This window comes from Copadichromis virginalis, linkage group LG4, assembly GCF_057382275.1.
Source record: "Copadichromis virginalis isolate Kocher_CV1m ecotype Utaka linkage group LG4, C_Virginalis_male_GT1.1, whole genome shotgun sequence".
In the NCBI taxonomy this organism is placed as follows: Eukaryota; Metazoa; Chordata; class Actinopteri; order Cichliformes; family Cichlidae; genus Copadichromis; species Copadichromis virginalis.
The window spans coordinates 21154511-21177710 of NC_140621.1; the positions used below are offsets into that span (position 1 = coordinate 21154511).

Below are 23200 nucleotides of genomic sequence, written 5' to 3' on the forward strand. Positions count from 1 at the left end.
GGTTTGATTGTATTACGGTAGATTGCTTTAGTTTTAGGTAGCTGTACGTATTAAGCTGTTAGTTCCTTTAAACTCAGTTAAAATTCATATTGTTTCTAACAGATAACAACAAATCTTTTAATATAAATAAATAAATAAATATGAATGCAAGTAAATAAAGAAATAACTAATTAATGTTGTAGTTACTGTGTTGTATTTTAGATCTTTCATTTGAAAAAGTTTCCCATTGGGAAAGTTTAGTTTTTAATTATTTGTGTTTATTAAATGATAAAAGATATTAAAAAAAAAAAATTATATAAAGTTGTAAATGTAGGGTACAGATGAGCAAAGCCAGAAAACCCTATTAATAGACCTCCTGTATCAAAAGAATAATGACCAAAAATTACTTGGTTAAAACCAGGCAACAAGCAAACTGGCAAGGGATGCATGAGAAGGAAGCTCTGACTAGAGTAAACAAATACAAGACGCAAACATCAGGTCATAAAGTAAGAAATTAGCTATTTTGAACATTAATAAAACCTTCACAGTCATACCGATTAAATTCAGCAACAACTGATGTAATTACTTTGCTTGGATGAGCCTGAATCTTTTGATTATTTGACAAAAATGCCACCCATTAAGTTTATGTTGCGTGTGTAAAAACTCACATGGATTCAAACCGATTAAACCACAATATTGTTTTACTGCATCAATAAACGTATTCGAATTTTAGAGTAAATTACCAAGAAAAAGCCCGAGAGATCGTTCAAATCCTATTTTGCCTGACGCGAAAGTCCAAAGAAATGAATAGGAATGCACAAATTACGTCATTTCCTCATTCAGCGTGTTATTTCTTTTAAAGAACCAAGATAAACATGTATTACATTATAATACATTGTTTCAGCTGCATATGCCCAGAGTTTGTCTGGGCGTCTGGCCCCAGGGCACCGGATGCACCATCTGCTGGTGGTGCAGGCTAACTTCATTTTTATTTTGTTTTATTTTTTTTATTTTCCCTTAGGAGTGGTGACAGCTGTTTTGCTTCATAGCTTCCAGAACAACCCACGAAGGCGTGGGAATGTAGGGAGGGATCTTCTGAATAACATCGGGTTAAACTGCTAAATAAAGTGATCCAGTTAAAGTTAAGAAATTATCCCGAATCGCGAGTCGGAATTTTAATCTGGAATTCTCCTTCAAGTCGGACTCCCCACTCGGAAAGTCGGAAAAGCAAAAAATTTGAACTGGTTTGGAGGGTTGGGTTGACAGAGGGAGATACAGAAGAGGTGCAGAGCGACGGCGACCCCTAAAGGGAAAGAAGAAAAAGAAAGTCGGACGCTTCCCAACAATCCCGGCTTCAGAATCCACACCAGTGTTTTTAAGTGTTTTTGTTTTGTTCTTTTGTCGTCTAAGAAGTTGCCGTGAAGTTCGGTATATACGAGTACCGATTGATCCAGATACTCTGAGAAAGAACAGCACGAAGTCTTTATCCTGCAACTTTTAAATTGTTTTTTCATTTTATTTGTGGAAGTAACAGGTTCTGTTACATAAATACAATAAATTATACATACGCAATAAATAAATAAATACGCAATAAATTATAAAGCGATTTTAATGCTTTTTTTTTAACTACTCCTATTTTTTCAGCGATGCGTTTGGAAATTATTTTATCTTTTTCTTTCTCTGCTCTATTTTGAATTAAAAAGTGTTTTTAAAAGCCTGCGGGTAATTGCATTCTTTTTAATTGCGTTTCAGAACTTCTCATAGTTTTTGGAATTGGGGTTGTATTTGATGATATTGATAAAAACCCAATCAAAACAATAATTCCTGCAGTTCCTTACATTGTGACACAAAGCTTTCACTCTATTCCCATGAAAGCTGACACTAACTCTAACCAGCACAGGTAACTATAGTTAAGATATATCTTCTCATACTGTATAACTTTTCATTTAATCAAATGTTTTTATTTAAAGTAATCTAAAATGAAAAATCATGGAGATTCTGGGGAAAAGTAAAAAGTCCAGTGAGGACGTCAAAAAAAATGCAAAATTATGAATGTGGAAAGGTAATTTTTTTGCAGAATTGGTCCAGTGCATCATCATCATCATTATTATTATTATTCTTGTAGGTATCTGTTGAAATTATTCTTTTATAAAGAAAACTACTGTAATTACAGTTCACAACTGGTAGTATTACACATATTACTATGTAATTTGAGTGGACTTTTCCTGTTTTTAGTTATTTATTTTATCAAGCCATATACAGTTCTCTGAGGTGCCATTAACTGGAATAATGGATTTGTTCAATCATCTCTAAAAGTAATAAATTTGAGAGTATTATACATATGATAATGTAATATGAGTGAACTTTGCTTTTTTTTATTTTTTTATTTTTTCTAAAACTGTACAGATATGAGGTAAGACTCGCCACATGTAGAGTCATGGTAAACCAATGACTGTACAGTACTCTAGAGTCATTGGGGTAAACCTGAATAGCAGTCCAGTGAAACTAATACATCACCAGAACTATTCAATTCAATTCCATATACATAGATCCAATCCACACCAACTGTTGTCTCAACGTGTAAGACCCTAGAATATAAATTACAAATGTTTAATTAGAATTATTGATTATGGAAAATTATATAACATTATAACAAATTATATGCAACACTACAATGTTTCTAAATGTGCAATATTATGGAAGCAATACAATAATACTGTATATAAATTGATTAGATGGAGTATTTACGGACTTTTATTTTTGTGTTGTTTTATTTTAGTTATATGACACTTAACTGTGAGCTGGGAGACGTGAATGAAAATTTACTGAAATATTTCTTCAATGTCGCAATATTAAATATCCTGTTAAAACAGCTTTATAATTTGTCATGTATGTCTAATACGTTATTATAATAACTTGTATTACTTATTAATCACAAGGTAAAGGTTTATTTTTGCAAATAGAATGAAAACTGATTCAAAGCTACAGGATAAAGACGTTTTTCATTGGGTTTCTGGATTTCTGGACGGCACCAGTACCGTAATATTAAGAATAGAGGAGCAGGAAAATTCAAGGTGCGTCTGGCTTGACCTCGACTTGATGAGTGCTGATCGCTCCGACCATCCGGTTAAAAGGAAAGCAGCATGATGAGCATCGATCTGGGATTAGCTGGCTCTCGGGCTACCGTTAAATGCGTTGTCGTACGTTTATTTAATCGGTATTAGTTCATGTTTTAAACCTGATTTTTACCTTTAAATATAACATTAGCTAAAGGTTTGGTGTTTTCATGATATCATAATTTCAAACTTGATAGGGGGGAGGCTACAATTTTGGATGCTATATCTTTTATTTATTTTATTTTATTTTTATTTTTTGGAACAAAAAAATAATAAATATGCTAAACAATTTATGATCCACCATTTTTATTTTCAGCATCCCAGCCTCTGATTTTTAGCACTGCATCTCCAAACAGTGTGCTCAAACGTTAAATCCACAAACTGACTTTCACTTTCAAAAGTGCTTCACTCAGTACTGAAAGGGAAAGCGATAGACGACAGTGCTGGGAACACCTGATCCCGTTCCACCTCAGCTTTCATGAAGCCACTAAGCAGCGCTGTTTCAGGGGGAAAACTACAGTTTAACTTAATAAAGGAGGAGAAGCATCAGCAGAAAAATAATCAAAGCAGGAAGTTTTCTTGAGAATATAGAGGAATATTTATTTATTTATTTATTAGTTTTTAAATCGACAGCATTTTATGCTGTTGTGGTTTTTACATTATTTTCTAGGTTGTCTCATGTAGTAACACTTTGTAGACACAAACACAGCAACGTGTAGTACTATGTCTGATGGATTCCTTTGTTTTGGTGATGGTGTTTTCAGAATGGAAAATTCTATTATGACACATTGTATGTTAGATTAAGATATTTTTAAATGTACAATATTATGTAGAATACTATGAAAGCAATTTCGCACTACTTTTTGCTGGTATATCACATAAAATCCCTTTCATTTTGTCATTGTAACATGGCAAATTGTGGAAAAGTTCAGGGTGTACAAATACTGTTTCAAGGCATTGCACATTCCAAATGATTAGATCGATCAGGGATTTAGAAAAGTAACACAACTGGTACTGACCTGACCCCAGCCATACAAAAGGTGCAGTCTCCTCAGTTCATACCTATGATTGTTTTTTTTTTCCTTTCCCCAATAAATGCTAATCCAGCCTCTTCTCCCTTACAGAGGAGTGGGTAAGACCTGTCTGCTCACCAGCTACACCACCAATGCCTTTCCGGGAGAGGAAATCCCCTCGGTGTGAGTATCCAAAAGTGCAGTGCAGTGAACATTTATTTATTTATGCAAAAATAGCAGTCAGTAATCAATCATCCTCTTCACTTCATGATCAAGCTGGGATCATGTTGCAGAATCATATAATGTGAGAGCTTGGCTTGTGGAAGAGGCAACAATCACAGCAGTTCACTCTAACTATCCATCCATCCATCCATCCATCCATCCATCCATCCATCCATCCATCCATCCACTTCTGTTTATCCTTATCAGGGCTGGAGCCAATCCCAGCTGTCATAGGTCAAGAGGTGGGGTACATCCTGGACAGGTCGAGAGTGTAACTAGCCAAGAAAAATATGTGTTACAGAAAGTTATGAGGAAACTCCACCTAATCTGATTCTGTTCCAGCTGTGGAAAGTGCATCCTCATTACTGTAACTGTGGGATGATACACAGGCTTTTGGTTCAGTTAGATTTAAAAAATGAGTGAATATTTCTTTAGAGAGAGCAGAAGCCGCTAAAGGGCAAAATAAATAAGAGGAAAGGTTGATTTCCATTTAGGTTCTGTGTCTCTTTTGTTTTTTAAATTTTAGTAGAGGTAATGTTTTAACAGTTTATATTAAACTAAGTTTAGCTCATTCACACTTCATCACTTCTGTCAGGTTCGACCACTACTCTTCCAATGTTATGGTGGATGGGAACCCAGTGACCCTGGCTCTCTGGGATACGGCAGGACAAGCAGACTATGACAAACTTCGCCCACTTTCTTACTCACAGACGGTACAAAAAAAAGATCACATACAAAAAAAAGATCACAATGCTGTGTTAAAGTTCACTTACAGTAAAACTGGCCTGTATTTATATTGCGCTTTACTAGTCCCTAAGGACCCCAAAGCGCTTTACATATCCAGTCATCCACCTATTCACACACACATTCACACACTGGTGATGCCAAGCTACATTGTAGCCACAGCCACCCTGACAGAGGCGAGGCTGCCAGACACTGGCGCCACCGGGCCCTCTGACCACCACCAGTAGGCAACAGGTGAAGTGTCTTGCCCAAGGACACAACGACCGAGACTGTCCAAGCCGGGGCTCGAACCGTACTTGAGCCTTGCCTCATTTCTTTAGAGAAATGTTTCTTTTTTTGTAGTTTGGCTATATCTTAAGCCATTTAACACTGACTCGTGAATCATTCAGGAATAAAAAAGGCACCTAACTCAAGGGATGATCCATCGGCCATTCACCAATGCCTCATCAGAAATTACCTCAGTTAAAGGGCGATTGTCAAGAAACCTTTCCTGACAGAACATTATTAAAGCAGTGTGGGATCCCCTTGATGGGGAATATAAGAAAAGACAGCCAGTATCCAAAGACGTATGCTGTACAGTCATTCCACTTTGGAAAATAACAGTTCCAAGAAATACTAAAAGCCCCAAATTACCATGACAGTCATGTTCATAATCAGAGTATGTAAACTCCACAAGTGTATGCATGCACATTTAAATAAATTGCTGCACCAATTTTTTTGCAAAATACAAAGAGATTAGGTTCTGACTGCTTTGTTTCTTTGTCTTACCAGGACATTTTTCTTATCTGCTTTTCGCTTGTGTGTTGTACCTCGTATGAAAACGTCCGTCATAAGGTGAGCAGTGGCTGTATTATGGAAAGATTTTTTTATGGGGTTAGCTTGTTTAGGTTTTACTAGTCCAGCTCTCAGTGTCAGTACCATGATGTTTACTCATTTTATGCCTGTTCTGTAGATGGAAACCTGATAAATAATAGAAAAATACAGTAATATTGCCTGAAGGATCCTGACATGTTAAAGAGTGGAAATTTTGGAAATGTCACATAATGGGTGAAGTGTCTGCAGATATGGACACTGTACCTGTCTGTTGTAGTGAAGAGAGCTGAGCATGAAAGCAAAGCTGCTGATTTACTATTCTGTGTCCCTGCCTTCACCTATCGTCACAAGCTTGCGTAGTGACTGAAAGAATGAGATTTCAGATTTTAGCAGCAGAAATGAGCTTTCTTTGAAGGCTAGCCTCACCCTTAGAGATAGTGTGCAGAGTTTAGTCGTTTGGGAGTGACTCAGAGTAAAGCTGCCACTCCTCTACATCAAAAGGAGTCAACTGAGGTAGTTAAGGCAACCTGACTAAGATGCCTCCAGGGTGCCTCGTGGACAAAGTCTTCCAGGGATGTACTTCCTTGGAGTAGATCCAGGACACACTGAAGAGATTGCATTTCTTGGCCGGCTTGAAAATGCCTAGGTGTTCCCCACAGATAAGCCTGAGGAGGTAGCTTTGGGGTGGGAGGTCTGGACAAGTGACAGAAAATATATGGAAGGAACTTTATCTAACTTGGAGGCAACCATTCAAATCCACACCAAGAGTCTACAGGGAGTGCAGAATTATTAGGCAAGTTGTATTTTTGAGGAATAATTTTATTATTGAACAACAACCATGTTCTCAATGAACCCAAAAAACTCATTAATATCAAAGCTGAATGTTTTGGAAGTAGTTTTTAGTTTGTTTTTAGTTTTAGCTATTTTAGGGGGATATCTGTGTGTGCAGGTGACTATTACTGTGCATAATTATTAGGCAACTTAACAAAAAACAAATATATACCCATTTCAATTATTTATTTTTACCAGTGAAACCAATATAACATCTCCACATTCACAAATATACATTTCTGACATTCAAAAACAAAACAAAAACAAATCAGCGACCAATATAGCCACCTTTCTTTGCAAGGACACTCAAAAGCCTGCCATCCATGGATTCTGTCAGTGTTTTGATCTGTTCACCATCAACATTGCGTGCAGCAGCAACCACAGCCTCCCAGACACTGTTCAGAGAGGTGTACTGTTGTCCCTCCTTGTAAATCTCACATTTGATGATGGACCACAGGTTCTCAATGGGGTTCAGATCAGGTGAACAATGAGGCCATGTCATTAGTTTTTCTTCTTTTATACCCTTTCTTGCCAGCCACGCTGTGGAGTACTTGGACGCGTGTGATGGAGCATTGTCCTGCATGAAAATCATGTTTTTCTTGAAGGATGCAGACTTCTTCCTGTACCACTGCTTGAAGAAGGTGTCTTCCAGAAACTGGCAGTAGGACTGGGAGTTGAGCTTGACACCAACCTCAACCCGAAAAGGCCCCACAAGCTCATCTTTGATGATACCAGCCCAAACCAGTACTCCACCTCCACCTTGCTGGCGTCTGAGTCGGACTGGAGCTCTCTGCCCTTTACCAATCCAGCCACGGGCCCATCCATCTGGCCCATCAAGACTCACTCTCATTTCATCAGTCCATAAAACCTTAGAAAAACCAGTCTCGAGATATTTCTTGGCCCAGTCTTGACGTTTCAGCTTGTGTGTCTTGTTCAGTGGTGGTCGTCTTTCAGCCTTTCTTACCTTGGCCATGTCTCTGAGTATTGCACACCTTGTGCTTTTGGGCACTCCAGTAATGTTGCAGCTCTGAAATATGGCCAAACTGGTGGCAAGTGGCATCTTGGAAGCTGCACGCTTGACTTTTCTCAGTTCATGGGCAGTTATTTTGCGCCTTGGTTTTTCCACACGCTTCTTGCGACCCTGTTGACTTTTTTGAATGAAACGCTTGATTGTTCGATGATCACGTTTCAGAAGCTTTGCAATTTTGAGACTGCTGCATCCCTCTGCAAGATATCTCACTATTTTTGACTTTTCTGAGCCTGTCAAGTCCTTCTTTTGACCCATTTTGCCAAAGGAAAGGACGTTGCCTAATAATTATGCACACCTGATATAGGGTGTTGATGTCATTAGACCACACCCCTTCTCATTACAGAGATGCACATCACCTAATATGCTTAATTGGTAGTAGGCTTTGGAGCCTATACAGCTTGGAGTAAGACAACATGCATGAAGAGGATGATGTGGACAAAATACTCATTTGCCTAATAATTCTGCACTCCCTGTATATGCAAAAGAAAGTATATGATACAATGTAGTTTGTTGAGATTTTATAAAGGTACACACTTTTTTAAGTTGGAACTGACCAAAGAATCGTTTGTATTCTTCTGAAAATTTTTTGAAAGTTTTGACTATATGTGTGTGTGTATTTCAAGCTTTTACAAGTAAAAAAAACTTCAAAACCTTTGCTCTGTCATCTCAAAGGTTTAACACACACCTGACCGCCTGCTGCTGTTCATTCAGCTCCACCATATTTAGCACCTAACAAACTTCAGTTTGTCTTTATGAAGGCAGTCTTGTCACCTTGCTGTCAACAAAGAGCTTGAAGTAACCATCTGTGAAGTTTTGTTGCCTCCACTTTTCATGTGCCATAACCTGTTTACACAGAAGTTAGATTCACTCACTTTGTTAATCTGACACCATCCGTTTTCAATTACCTCACTTAAAAAAAAAGCCAATAAAATCTTGTATGAGCATATGACTTTAAGTGTGGAGTTAATCTTTTAGGTGCACTTTTCCTTCATGTTCTTCATTACATAAAGTTAAAATAATAATAACTACATCACGGTTGAGGACGAAAGCCCGAAAGGTTCATTAAGAGACTTGCCTTATCGGAGGAATAATAACACTGTTACACAGTTGAAACAAAAACAATACAAGCGCGGCAAATTTTTTAAACCTCAGAAGCGGTTGCTGCTGCTACTTCCGGAGCAGCCCGTGAAATATGGGAATATATCCAGGAAGTTTATGAGTCAACTCGCATTAAAAGTTATGACGTTATCTGGAGCTCCTCCAAAAGGGAGTTTCAACTGGAATTCTCTTTAAATTCGGATTTTCCACTTGGAAAGTCCGAGAAGTCAAAGGATGCTGAATATGGAGCTGTCTGGCAGGAGGAAAAGAGGAAGACCACAGAGAAGATCCGTAGATGTAGCGAAGCAGGACATGCAGACGGTTGGGGTGACAGGAGAGGATGCAAGGTGTGGGGACAGATGGAGACCTTTAAAGGAAACAGACGAAGGAAGAAAGTGGGAGAAGTCCCACCAATCCCGACTTGTGACTCGAGGTGACAACAGTGCGTGCAAACAGTATATAACAAAACTGTAATACTTGAAGTCTCTAGTACCACCTGATGTGTACTTATGATCGAGCGGGCTCTATCCAGGAATATGTTACAACAGCAACAACAACGAAAAACATGCTTTGCTTTGTCGTAGCTCCTGATAGGCGGAGGCCTCCACCATGGTGCAAAAAAAAACCTGTTTTCCGAGCACTGGAACGCGGACGACATTCCCAGCGCAGCACCAGCATCCAACTTTCAAGGTTAAAGCAAGGCAGCATGATGAGAATGAGCTGTTGTTGGCTGGCTCCCGGGCTAACAGCATTTCTCCAGCTGCTACAGCACAATGCAACCCATTAAGTGTGTTGTCGTTGGAGACGGGTGAGTTCATTTCATATAAGTAGTTAATATTGATATTTTACAGGTGGTTAGCGATGCTGCAATTTCAAACTCGATGCTGACACATTAAAGGCAATTAATCACCACGGAATGTCGCATAAAATGAGATGAATATAAGGCAAAACCGTGTGAAGTGGTGAAGTCGGGAGCCGAAGTTTTTTGCTTTTTAATGTCCGTTAGTTACTTCAGCATCTAACTAGCCCTACAGAAGACGAGAGAGCATAAAGGGAGTAATATTTTTCTTATTTAGCGGATCATTTCAAATGCAACGTTTCTATCAGCTCAGCAAACATCAGCAAACACACAAACTTTTTATGTGCAGTTTGACTCAAAGTGTGTTGCTAGTTAAAGGTCCAGCTGTTGTATTTCACAGGGAGAAAAGAAAGAGCTAACTTCACTCAGCGAAAGATTAGAAAGACATACATCGATAATATCGATACCCACTCTGTTATTGGTATTGGACTGATACTAGCGCAATAGGATCAATACTTTTCTTTCCTCTAAGTTCAGTGTGGAACCCACTGAATTGTGGTTAATTATTTGTTTTATTTATTTATTTATTTATTTTATTTAACTAATTATTGTGGAAATAATTAGTTAACACATAATCCTAACTAACTACATGATCATTGATCAGTGGCCATTCACAGAGTGTTTATAAGCTTGGGGAAAACGTATAAAAGACTGAAGAAGTCACTTGGATGAGTGACGAAACGTTTCTCCCGCTGAAAACGCTACGTCCAGATGAACAGTAACAACTTTTGGTGAGTTTTTTGCCTTCTTTCAATAAATGCTAATCCAGCCTCTTCTTCATTCCAGAGCAGTGGGTAAGACCTGTCTGCTCATCGGCTACACCACCAATGCCTTTCCCGGAGAGGAAATCCCCTCTGTGTAAGTCAGTAATTGGTTTTTCATCCTCCTGCACAATCCTTACACAATCATGCTTGGCATCGCTTGACATCGTGTGAATTTTTTATATTAAAATTAGCCTTGCAGAGGATTTTAGAATCATAGGAGTGGAATAATGAAACAATAAATCAATCGATTTCCCTTGTTCTCCTGTTTTTTATTTTAGTAGAGGTAATGTTTTACCAGTTTATATTAAGCCTGAAGGTTTAGCTTCTACGCACTTCATTTTCTATCAGGTTCGACAACTACTCCACCAATGTTATGGTGGATGGGAAGTCAGTGAACCTGGGCCTTTGGGATACAGCAGGACAAGAAGACTACGACAGACTCCGCCCCCTTTCCTACCCAGAGACGGTACAACAACCACAACAAAAACATGATTACGTTCTGATTGTCAGCAATCACTCAATGTTGTGCTATAGTTCACTTACATTATTGTGCAAAAGTCTCCCCTCATTTCCTGATATCTCACTTCTAAGTCTTCTTGAGCAATAGTTCTACAGTGTTTATTTACTTATTTAAAAATCATGTATAAAAACGAACTTAAGCTGAGGGATGAACCACTGTTATGTCGACAGATTTTTAATTGTGTTTTCCAGCACTTTGTTACTATAAACCTGTTGCAAAAACATTATTTATTCCCATTTCTTTAGTTGAATTGACTAAAAATCTCAAACGTAACAATTTAACAGACATTTAAAAAAGTATTTCTGCACAAACAAGGTGATTTCCAAAGAGCTATTAGCTAAAGATTTGGCATAAAACTCAAAAACCCTTCTTAACAGGAAGTGGTTGTTACAGGCAGTGATTACTTCGGTATTTCTGTCTTACCAGAATGTGTTTCTCATCTGCTTTTCACTCGTGATGCCTGCCTCGTATGAAAACGTTCGTCATAAGGTGAGTAGTCGACATCATGTTGTTCATTCATTTCATGCCTGTGCTGCCAAACAGGCACAAGCAATTGTAGATGGAAAACTAATCAATAAGCTCATTGGGAAAATGCAGCTACAGTTCCTGAAAGATCCTAATATGATGGAAAGTAAAGTTGTAACTAACAGGAAGTTGTGTAGGTAATTATAGTACAGATTCCAACTTGTCATAAAATGAAAGGAACACAGGAAAGTGGAGACAGCTGACAAATGTTTATCTTAAGATAAACTTAAGCAAATTCTTATGCTTAAGAATTTGTCATCAAATTCTTACCCAATGTGTGAGGGTGTGTTGGGAGATCTGGCAGAGGACCTGGTCTACATATTATTTAGCTTGATATTAGACACATTTGTCAGTGTGTCACACTTGTTTCCCACTTAAGTTTAACACCATGTGCGGTATAACCACTTTCCATTGGAAAGGGTGTAAGAGACCAACACCAAACAAGACCAAGTTTTGTTTGTTTTCTATAAATTTTGAACTTGAAGATGTCAAACTTTGCCTATTCTTTGAATTATTGTAGCGTAGTAATGAACCAAATAGATAAATATTTACCCCCCCAAAAAAGGACTTCCACTAGGTTTACAAGAAACCGTCAATTAGTCACAATCCAAACAGCAGACAGAAAAGTCACTCATATCACCAAGTGGGCAAATGTCACTGGCTGATGGCACAAGTCACACCCCTACTCTAGGTGTGTTTGGCTGCGCAGAGGTTTCCCCCTTATAGCCAAGAGTTTTACTGGATCAGGATTTGGGGCAAAATGGTGCATTGTTTATTTGCAGTTCTATCAAAAAGTGTTTACTGAATTACATTTTCAGAGATAGTTTTGAGAGATCTTTACAGAAGTTAGGATAACAAAGACTGGAAATATTGGAAAATCTGGTTATTCTAGTTTTTGTGCACAGCTGGGATTCTTGGTTTGCATCTTTAGCAGGCTTCTCATGCAAATGGCAATTAGTTGCAGCACTGATAAAATAAAGTGTTCAAGATAACACTGAACGATCTAAAACATTATATCCCTAAATTGTAAATGTTATCTCTGTGTAGTGGTGCCATGAGGTGAGACACCATTGTCCCAACGCTCCCATAATCCTCGTAGGCACCAAACTGGACCTGAGAGATGACAAGGACACCCTGGAGAAGCTGAAGAAGAATAAAATCTCTCCAATTACTTATTCTCAAGGAGTGGCCCTGTCCAAAGAGATTGGTAATGGCTTCAGTTATCTCTGATACTTTTTTAAATGGTTAATTATAATTCATGGAAGACAGCAGATTCCAGTAATAAACCAGCTGCCTTCTTTTTCCCGTCCTTAGGTTCTGTCCAGTACCTGGAGTGCTCAGCCCTGACGCAACGTGGCGTTAAAACTGTGTTTGATGAAGTCGTTCGGGCTGTCCTGTGCCCTTCACCCATCAAAAAGAAGGCAAATAAATGCTCTGTCCTCTAAGACTTCCTTCACTGGAACTGTTACAGGGGAACGTGACTGCTACTGGTGAGGGTGGCTGAAGAAATACAAGAAAAACACCAGTACACATGGACAAAAACAATGTATTTCTGTCCTTCCATAACAGTTTCCATGTTTCCATGTAACAGTTATACCAATACACTGTCACTAATACTTGGTTGCTTGATGGGAACACTTGTTGGCTGCCCCACCCCACAAGTTACTCAGCTACCCAGTACTCACCCCTAGACCGTGGTTGCCCTTCTAGTTATTTATATTAGATAGCTATTATTCAAAAAGTTATTTGAATTCATCTTTATTATGTCTTCCTCTTTACTTGTACAGTCAGTCTGAGCACTTCACTGTACGATATACTTCTATAACTGTGTATGTGACAAATAAAATTGAAACATTCTTGAAGACCTGGAATTTAAATGTGCTTACCTGGAAAGTGTGCTTGTGTTGATGAAACATCATTTTCACTACTAGCCATAGAATATCTCCATTTCTCATGCACTGCAGCGAGCTTGTGTCTGCTTGAGGCAGCTTAGTCACGTGACAACAACAAAACAGCAGAGCAGGGAGGAGGATGAGGAGTGATGTGTGCGTGTGCGTGTGTGTGTGTGTGTGTGTGTGTGTGTGTGTGTGTGTGTGTGTGTGAGGGCGAGATGAGTATGTCTGCACTGGCATGGTTACTGTTTGATGAAACAGCAGCAAAATGTTGAATTTAGAGTAGAAAAACACATTTAAGTTTCAATCCTGTCACACTATCGACCCGTCCACTCATATTGGCTTTTTTAAATATCTCAGATGTGGTGGCTGCTGTTGTGCTTCATAATTTATGAGTAAGCTCATGTTAAATGCTAGATAATATTATCTCAAGTTATAGTTATGAAGATATCTGGAGCTCCGAGTTGGAATTTCAACAGGAATTTCCCCCTTAAGTCAGATTTGCTACTCGGAAAGTCCAAGAAGTCAAAGGATGTCAAATATGGAGCTGTCTGGCAGGAAAAAAGAGAAAGACTACAGAGAAGATCCACGGATGTAGTGAAGGAGGAAGTGGAGAGGATTGGGGAGGACAGGTGAGGATGGCAGCTCCTGCAGCGCCATGCAGAGCATTAAAAGTGTTGCTGTCTGAGGCGGGTGAGTTCACTTAATGTTAGTTTGTTTCACGCCTTTTTTTTCGTGACTAGCGAAATATCTAGGTCTCGATAACAAACATAATTTATAGTAGTGTAAATAAAATAAAAAATGACACCTATAGTTTTAGGTTGCTGGGCTTTTGGTGAGTTGGGATTAAACATTTGATTATACTAGTCAAATGTATTAATTAAAGTAAGCTGTCAGTATTTGTGTCTAGCTGCTCGCTGTACTGTCTTTAAGTGTAAAATTCCTAAACTATATTCAAGTCAATTCAATTTTATTTATACGGCACCAAATCAGAACAACAACTATTATTATATGAGTATTGGTTTACACACATACACATTTGTATTAACTGCTAAAAAAATAAAAAATAAAGGAACACTTTAAAAACAAATCAGATCTCAATGGGCAAAATCATTAAAGATATTGAGTTATATATATATATATATATATATATATATATATTATACAAGTTATCTGGACTACAAATCAACATTTCAGCTGGAATTTCCCTCAAGTCAGAATTTCCACTTGGAAAGTCAGAGAAGTTAAAGGATTCTGAATGTGGAGCTGAGAGGCAGGAGGAAAAGAGGAAGACTGCAGAGAAGATGCATGGAAGGTGTAGAAGGAGCAACAAATGGAGACCGCTAAAAGGAGCTGCAGAAGGAAGAAGGTGGGAGAAGTCCTATTTCTCTCAACTTCAGAACCCAAGATGGACAACAGTGCATGCAAACAATATTAAAATGGCAATACTCTCTGTAGTACCACTGCTGCTGAATATCGGCTTCAATGGTTATATTTTAAGCGCACAACTAGTGATGGATGGATGGAGGGCTCCACCTTACCATGGAGCAAAAAACCTGTTTTCCTAGCTTTGACTGTAACACTGACGACACGCCCAGCCCCAGCGCCAGCATCCGACTTTCAAGGTAAACGCAAAGAAGCATGATAAGAAATAAGCTCCTGGGCTGACAGCATTCCTCCAGTTGCTGCAGCGCAATGCAGACCATTAAGTGTGTCGTCGTCGGAGACGGGTGAGTTCACTTACTCAATATAACTTTATTTTATTTTTTACACCTAGTTTTTACCTGTAAAATGTGATGGCTGTGGCTCAGAGCAGGTAGAGCAGGTCACCGACTGATTGGGAGGTTGCTGGGTTAACCCCGGGTGCTCCAGTTTGTGTGCAAATGCCCTTAGGCCAGATATAAAATCCAAGTTGCTCTCCGATGTGTCCACCTGAGTGTAAATGTTACACTGAAAGCACAGAAAAAGGTGTTTGTATGAATGAGTGAACAAGGCTTTGAGTGCTCAGAGGCAGTGAAGAGTCAGTCCATTTTCATTACATTAGCTAGATATTTAGGATTGTCATGCTACTACTAAAGTTTTCTGTTGTAGTGCAAGAAAGACAAAAAAACATCACTACTTTTTGGCTGCCATGCTTCTGGTGACAAGTTTTTATTTATATTCTTCATATCTGGCTTTCAAGGCAATTCAGAAAAGAAAGATTTTTCTTATCCTGAGACAGGTGGGAAACTGGAAAAGGGGAGAACAAATAAAGGCAAAAAACCACACTGTCTACAACAGATGAAAAATATCTGAAAGTCATGGCCTTAAGACAGAAAAAACAAATCCAGCAAGGAGATGGGTCTGGCCCTTCAGCTGATCAGTTACTGTTTGCCAAAGCCGCATCAGACATAATCTTTTTCGCATGGTGGCTGTCAGTAATTTACACAAGAACTGGACTGTAAATCAGTCGCAACAGGTTCAGGTCATCAAATATTGGCTTTTGGGCTTGTACATTTGTGCATGTTTCAGTAAACTGTTGCTACATCCCATATTCATTTCAAACTATAAAGAAATGATTACTCAGGACTTTTGCACATTACTATAACTGTGTTATGTTGTTATATTAACACTGTTTATTAAAATAACTGTATAACACAACTGATAACATCTGCTCCCACATTAAAGTTACTGTGTTATGATTAGCTATAGCTGCTACTTTAATGCTAACATTTACTGATAGTTAAACAGCTAGCATTCACATGTGTACCAGATACTTCTGATAACTGTCGTGTTGTGATAAGTGTTGTTCAGTAATGTGGATGTCAGCTACTGTTCATATGTTCAGCTGCCAGTGAGGGGAGGGGCTGTGTGCCTGCCTAAATAGTTTTGGCAACCTGAGTCCAGTGTAACAAAGTTGATTGTCCATCAGTTCAGACACAGCATTGTTGTTGTTTTTTTGCCTTCTCTCAGTAAATGCTAATCCAGCTTCTTCTCACCTACAGAGAAGTAGGTAAGACCTGTCTGCTCATCAACTACACCACCAAAGCCTTTCCTGGAGAGTACATCCCCACAGTGTGAGTATCTCACTTTGCAGTGCAGTGAGTATTTATTTATTTATTTATTAAAGCAAGATTAGCAAACAGTGATCAGGCTCCACCCTCCTTTAAAATCAGTGCATATGAAAATTTGGCTTGCAGAGGAGCTTACAATCACAGCAGTGGACTGTAACTAGACCAGAAATACATGTTACAGGATGTTATGAGGAAACCCTTCAGCCTATCTCATTCTGATCTTAGCTGTTACTGTAACTGTGGCATGAAGTCATTGATAAACAAGCTTCCCAGTGAGTGAAATTTAAGAGAGCAGATGCCATAAAAGTCTACAATAAGGCAGATAAGATATCAACTTCCACTTCAGTTGTTTTTTTCAGTAGTTATATTTTGACAGTCTATATAAAGCCAGAAGGGTTTGGTTTATTTGTGCTTCATCACTTCTGTCAGGTTCGACAACTACTCCGCCAATGTTTTGTTCGATGGGAAGCCGGTGAGCCTGAACCTTTGGGATACAGCAGGACAAGAAGACTATGACAGACTCCGCCCCCTTTCCTACCCACAGACGGTACAACGACCACAAAAAGAAAGATTACACAATGTTGTGCTATACTTCACTTACATTACTGTGCAAAAGATTTGAGTCACTCCTTAGTTCTTTATATTTCACTTCCAGTGAAGTAAGATGTTCCTATGATTTTTTTTAAAAGTGGTCTTCAGCAGTAGTTCTCCATGCTTTCTGAAGGTCTTTAAGTTTTCCGTTGGACATTGGCAGCTTTTTCACTGATTTTCAAAATATAAAGAATTGAGGCTCTGACTGTTTTGCTTTCTTTGTCTTACCAGGACATTTTTCTCATCTGCTTTTCCCTCGTGTCTCCTGCGTCATTTGAAAATGTCCGTAATAAGGTGAGTAGTCGCTATATTATGGAAAGGTGGCTGCACAATGTCATCCTATTAAGGTTTTACTAATGAAGTACTGACAGTGTCAGTACTGTCATATCAATATCATGACATTTACTTATATTGTGCCTGTGCTGCAAAGCAAGCACAAGCTGCTGTGGATCAAGACCTAACCATAAATTCAAAGGAAAAATGTAACTATATGTCCCAAAGGATTCTATCATGATGGAAAGTAGAAACCGCAACTACAAATTAATTTTATTAGTGAATAATGTCTCAGTTAATTTCTATTAAGTAGTGAGTTTTCATAAAACCAGAAAACGACAAGAAAGTGGAAAAGGGCGACAAAATATTTAGCATTTTTTTACTTTTAAAATGTGCCATCAAAATTAGGTTAGGCATATTTTCTCTTAATAAAAAAGTTTTTTTTACTAAGTGTGAGTACTCTGAAGTGTGACATATGCCAACTAAGCAGCCCACTGCAAGCAGCCAGGAGTAGCAGACTGGATCTCCAAGGTGGAAATCACTGCTGAGAACACAAATGGTCGTCTCACATTTGCCAAAAAGCATCTGGATGATCCCCAAGACCCACAGCATTTCATAAGAACACCATCATACCAACAGTCAAACATGGTGGTGCTAGTATGAGGGTCTGGGCTGCTTTGCTGCTTCAGGACCTGAACAACTTGTTGCAATTGATGGAACCATGAATTCTGCTTTCTACCAGAAAATCCTGAAGAATTTTTGGCCATCAGTTCATGCCCTGAGACTCAAGAGGTCTTGGATTATACAGAAGGGCGATGATCCAAAAAACACCAGCATGTCCACCTCTGTATGGCTCAAAGAAACAAAATTAAGATTTTGGAGTCAAAGTCTGGATTTCAACCTGACTGAGATGATTAGGTAACCTTAAACAGGGCTTTCATGCTTGCAAACCCTCCAGTGGGGCTGAATGAAAACAATTCGGCAGAGAAGAGTGGGTCAAAATTCCTCCACAGTGATGTGAAGTACTCATTGGCAGTTATTACAAATGCTTGATTGCAGTTCTTGCTGCCAAGGATGGCACTACCAGTTATTAGGTTTAGGGGCAATTGCTTTATCACAGTTATTTTAGATAATCTAATGTGTACCAATGCTGACCTATTGCTCTGGCTTTGGATTTCAAAGGTGTCTTACTCCCGTCTTCCCCCTTTAAAAGAAACTTCTTTTGTTTTTTATTTTTTAAATAATGTATCAACTGTATGGCATTGTATGTTTGTAGCCAGGTAATAAGCATTATTTTGTAACATTTAGAGTTAAAGCCTTCAAATAACCAGTCGAACTCACATCCACACCTACAGCCAAATTAGATTCACCACTTAATCCAACATAAATGTCTTTGAGTTGTAGGAGGAAACCCTCAAAAGCACAGGGAGAACATACAAGCTCCATTTAGGAATGCTCCACATGATTCATTCACCAAAAATCAAAAGAATGACAATGCAAATAGGAAGTAGCTGCAGCTTCAATAAAATAAAGTGTTCAAGGTGGTGCAGGCCGAGCTGGGAAGTTAAACTCATAAACATTGTCTCTTTGCAGTGGATTCATGAGGTGAGACACCATTGTCAGAACACTCCCATAATCCTCGTGGGGACCAAAATGGATCTGAGAGATGACAAAGACGCTTTAGAGAAGCACAAGAAGGAGAAGAAGACTAATATCTCTCCCATTAACTACCCTGATGGACTGGCCCTGTCCAAAGAGATTGGTAATGGCTTCAGTTATCTCTAATACTTTTTCTTTTAAATCATCACGGAAGACGGCAGATTCCAGTAATAAACCTGGAATCTGGCTCTCTGTTTCCTGTCTTCAGGTTCTGTCAAGTACCTGGAGTGCTCAGCTTTGACTCAACGTGGTGTTAAAACTCTGTTTGATGAGGCCATCAGGATTGCCGTGTCCCCTCCACCTATCACCAAGAAGACAAAGAAGTGCCTTCTCCTCTAAGACTTCACTGAAACAGTGTATTTCAGATTCTGTCCTTCAATGTGTGCATCAGTTATACAGTTGTAAGGTCAATTTTAGGAGACATTGCTTCCTAAAAGTGTATACTGATTTTTGGTAGTAGAAATGTTTTCAAATAGACTGTACACATGCTGTATTTTAGCCGAAAAGAAATTCTTTGATCTGTTGTCTCTTTAAAACACAGCTGACAGTCGGCTGCTGTTTCCTGCTCAACCACATCAAGCATTTATAAGTTAAAAACGCCACTTTCTCTCTATGGAAGCAGGCGTGTCAACAAAGAGCTTGAACTTGAACTAACCACCTGTGAAGTTTGGAGTAACGTCTTTACTGGTAATTAATTATTTGCCTTAATGGTTCATGTTAATTCACTCCCATGAAGTAAATGAAGTCTGAAGCAGAGAGAAATGAATGTTGTATACGCTTAGCTTTATGAAGAAAAGCTATTGTGCTCTTTTGTTTTGTTTTTTAAAGCCAAGAAATTCCCCTAAAACAGGTTCTGTTTGTTTTCCTTTGAGCCAAAATGGCAAAAATGGCTGAAGTGTTGCTGACTCACTTATTCTTGTGAATCTTTCATTTATACCACACTGAAAAAATAAAGATTCACCATTATTCGAACATATTTTAATGTAAATAAAAATGTACATTTTTCTCCCGATCACTGATGTAATTAGTTAGAGCAATAAAATAAGATTAGATGTACGTTTTGGGCAACATATTAAACCACAAGAATAACACTTAAAAATATATTTTGCATTATGCTTTTAGAAAAAATCAATTAATGACACTGTCTCAGAAATATCTTCATTAATATACACTCAACTGCTCATCAACACAAAATCTATCCAGACAGTCCTTACAGACAAATAAGCTCAAGACGACTTCCCTGAAGCTCAACCGGAGAATCAGAATAAGCAAGAAAACTGATTTACGTTACTTGTTTGAACCAGATTACTCTGCTTAAACTTCTTCCCTTGCAACCTGAAACCAGATAAGCAGTACATATCAAATGGATGGATGGATCCTGATGCTGCTGGTGGTGTGGGGGCAATTTTCTTCACACACCCGAGTACCAACACCACAGTCTACCTGAGTATTGTTGCTGACCAAGTCCACTTCTTTATGACCACAGCATACCCATCTTCCGACTGCTTCCAGCAGGATAACACACCTCGTCACAAAGCTCAAATCATCTCAAAGTAGTTTCTCAAACATGTCAGTGAGTTCACTGCACTTCAGTGCCCTCCACAGATCTCAGTTGAGTAGAGCACTTTTGGAATGTGGTAGAATGAGAGTCTGTTGGGAGAAAACTCTGTAAAAAACCCAGGAGAAATAAAGACACAATGAGACAAGGTTACTTTTTATGCTTTAACGTGCGCACGGGTGAGCTGCAAAGAACAACTCACGACCATGAACAGAGGCTTGGCATTTTTATAGGCACAAATCACAGAGACAGTGAGAACAGGATAAGAAAATAATAAACAGATAAAATAAACAACTCCATATGTGGCGCTAGTCTCGTCAGCAGAGAGCTGGGAGAAAGCTGTGAGAGATAAAACAATCTAAAACAATATGTCCCAAAACAATATGTCTTTGCTGGGAAAGTCTAAAAGGATAATTCTAAACTAATCTAACCATAGACAAAGGGCATCTTTGTACATTTAAAAGAAGGTAAAGAAACATAGAATCATTTTTCCTGTAACAGAGTCTCATCGTGGATCTGCAGCAACTGTGTGAAAGTATCATATCAATATGGCTGAAATTCTCTGAGGAATGTTTGCAGTGCCTTGGTGAATCTGTGCAATGAAGAATTAAAGCAGTTCTACTCTGTAGATGGGCCAGTGATCATCAGTTTTTGACCATCAGAGATATAAAGAAATTTTGTAAACCTTTTGACTGACCCTAATGTTTTTTTGAGGGTTAAAGTTTGAGTTAGATTCGGGTTAAGGTAAGGGCTCGTCACCAATTTGTAACTGTTACAGTTGAGAATGAAAGTGGAGCACTAAATGTATTGAGCCCCACTCTTAAAAGAAACTCAAAGTCTTGACACTTTCTGTAAAATTATATTTAAGTTTTGTTTTTTAGAGCATGTTTTATGCCAACTTGTCCAAGTATAGAATAGGCTTGGTTGGTGCTAACAGACATCGTTTTATCTACACTCAACAAAAATATAAACGCAACACCTTTGTTACTGCTCCCATTCCCCATGGGATGGACGTAGAGACCTAAAATTCATTCCAGATACACAATATAACCATCCCTCCCAAACAGTGGTCACAAATCAGTCCAAATGTGTGGTAGTGGGCACATCTGCTATATTGAGATAATCCATCCCACCTCACAGGTGTGCCACATCAGGATGCTGATCTGACATCATGAGTAGTGCACAGGTGTACCTCAGACTGCCCACAACAAAAGGCCACCCTGGAATGTGCAGTTTTTTGCGCTATTGGGGGTCTGGGGACCCAGAACCGGTCAGTATCTGGTGTGACCACCATTTGCCTCATGCAGTGCAACACATCGTCGCATGGAGTCTATCAGATTGTCAATTGTGGCCTGTGGAATGTTGGTCCACTCCACTTCAATGGCTGTGCGAGGTTGTTGGATATTCGTGGGAACTGGTACACGCTGTCGTATACGCCGGTCAAGCACATCCCGAACATGCTCAATGGGTGACATGTCCGGAGAGCATGCTGGCCATGCAAGAACTGGGACATTCTCAGCTGCCATCTGCCCTGAACAATGTGAACCATGATTCATCCGTGAAGCGCACACCTCTCCAACGTGCCAGACGCCATCGAATGTGAGCATTTGCCCACACAAGTCTGTTACGGCGACGAGCTGGAGTCAGGTCAAGACCCCGATGAGGACGACGGGCATGCAGTTGAGCGTCCCTGAGACGGTTTCTGACAGTTTGTGCAGAAATTGTTTGGTTGTGCAAACCAATTGTTCCAGCAGCTGTCTGGGTGGCTGGTCTCAGACGATCTTGGAGGTGAACCTGCTGGATGTGGAGGTCCTGGGCTGGTGTGGTTACACGAGGTCTGCGGTTGTGAGGCCGGTTGGATGTGCTGCCATATTCTCTGAAACGCCTGTGGTGACGGCTTATGGTTGAGAAATGAACATTCAATGCACGGGCGACAGATCTGGTTGACATTCCTGCTGTCAGCATGCCAGTTGCACGCTCCCTCATTGCTTGTGGCATCTGTGGCATTTTGCTGTGAGACAAAACTGCACATTCCAGGGTGGCCTTTTGTTGTGGGCAGTTTGAGGTACACCTGTGCACTACTCATGATGTCAGATCAGCATCCTGATGTGGCACACCTGTGAGGTGGGATGGATTATCTCAATATAGCAGATGTGCCCACTACCACACATTTGGACTGATTTGTGACCACTGTTTGGGAGGGATGGTTATATTGTGTATCTGGAATGACTTTTAGGTCTCTACGTCCATCCCATGGGGAATGGGAGCAGTAACAAAGGTGTTGCGTTTATATTTTTGTTGAGTGTAACTAGTCACAGAACTGATAACTCTGAAGAAAAGAAGGATACTAAAACTACAAAAGCAATCTAGGGAGTTACCCTTGTACTGCATATGACAGCAACAACTGGTTTTATCCATTGTTGGCTAGCTGCACTGAAACAGGAGAATCCACCTGTCAGTGGGAGTTTTGTAGAACTATAAATGAGGACTGTGTTGGGGAAAGCCTCTTTGGTGCATTTGTGGCTCACTGGAGTCAGACACTGTCCCCTTTGTGTTTGATATTTTCTTGTGGGGATGGGTTGACAGACATAGCGGTGCAATCAGCTGGTAGAGCAGAGCTCCACAAAATATGATCACAACTATTTTGTGCAATTTTACAG

At 39.3% G+C, this 23200-nt stretch overlaps 2 protein-coding genes across 4 annotated transcripts; both read left to right on the forward strand.

Moving 5' to 3' along the window:
* The first annotated feature begins 4244 nt into the window (after nt 1–4244).
* LOC146711337 (ras-related C3 botulinum toxin substrate 1-like) lies at nt 4245–13378 on the forward strand. 3 transcript variants are annotated; one of them, XM_085454161.1, is made up of 9 exons: nt 4245–4291; nt 4926–5043; nt 5846–5908; nt 9431–9654; nt 10492–10563; nt 10818–10935; nt 11416–11478; nt 12562–12721; nt 12829–13378. In XM_085454161.1, the coding sequence occupies exons 4-9, from the start codon at nt 9620–9622 to the stop codon at nt 12957–12959; spliced, it is 579 nt and encodes a 192-aa protein (XP_085310287.1). In that variant the 5' UTR covers nt 4245–4291; nt 4926–5043; nt 5846–5908; nt 9431–9619; the 3' UTR covers nt 12960–13378. The 3 variants fall into 3 exon arrangements, with proteins under 3 accessions (XP_085310287.1, XP_085310288.1, XP_085310289.1); XM_085454162.1 differs by lacking the exons at nt 4245–4291; nt 4926–5043; nt 5846–5908 and adding an exon at nt 8917–9288; XM_085454163.1 differs by lacking the exons at nt 4245–4291; nt 4926–5043; nt 5846–5908 and adding an exon at nt 8917–9279.
* Nucleotides 13379–15052: 1674 nt separating this feature from the next.
* On the forward strand, nt 15053–19994 carry LOC146711338 (ras-related C3 botulinum toxin substrate 1-like). The gene is made up of 6 exons (XM_085454164.1): nt 15053–15136; nt 16391–16462; nt 16889–17006; nt 17282–17344; nt 18917–19085; nt 19191–19994. Exons 1-6 carry the CDS (start codon nt 15102–15104, stop codon nt 19319–19321), a joined length of 588 nt encoding a protein of 195 aa, XP_085310290.1. The 5' UTR covers nt 15053–15101; the 3' UTR covers nt 19322–19994.
* Nucleotides 19995–23200: the final 3206 nt, after the last annotated feature.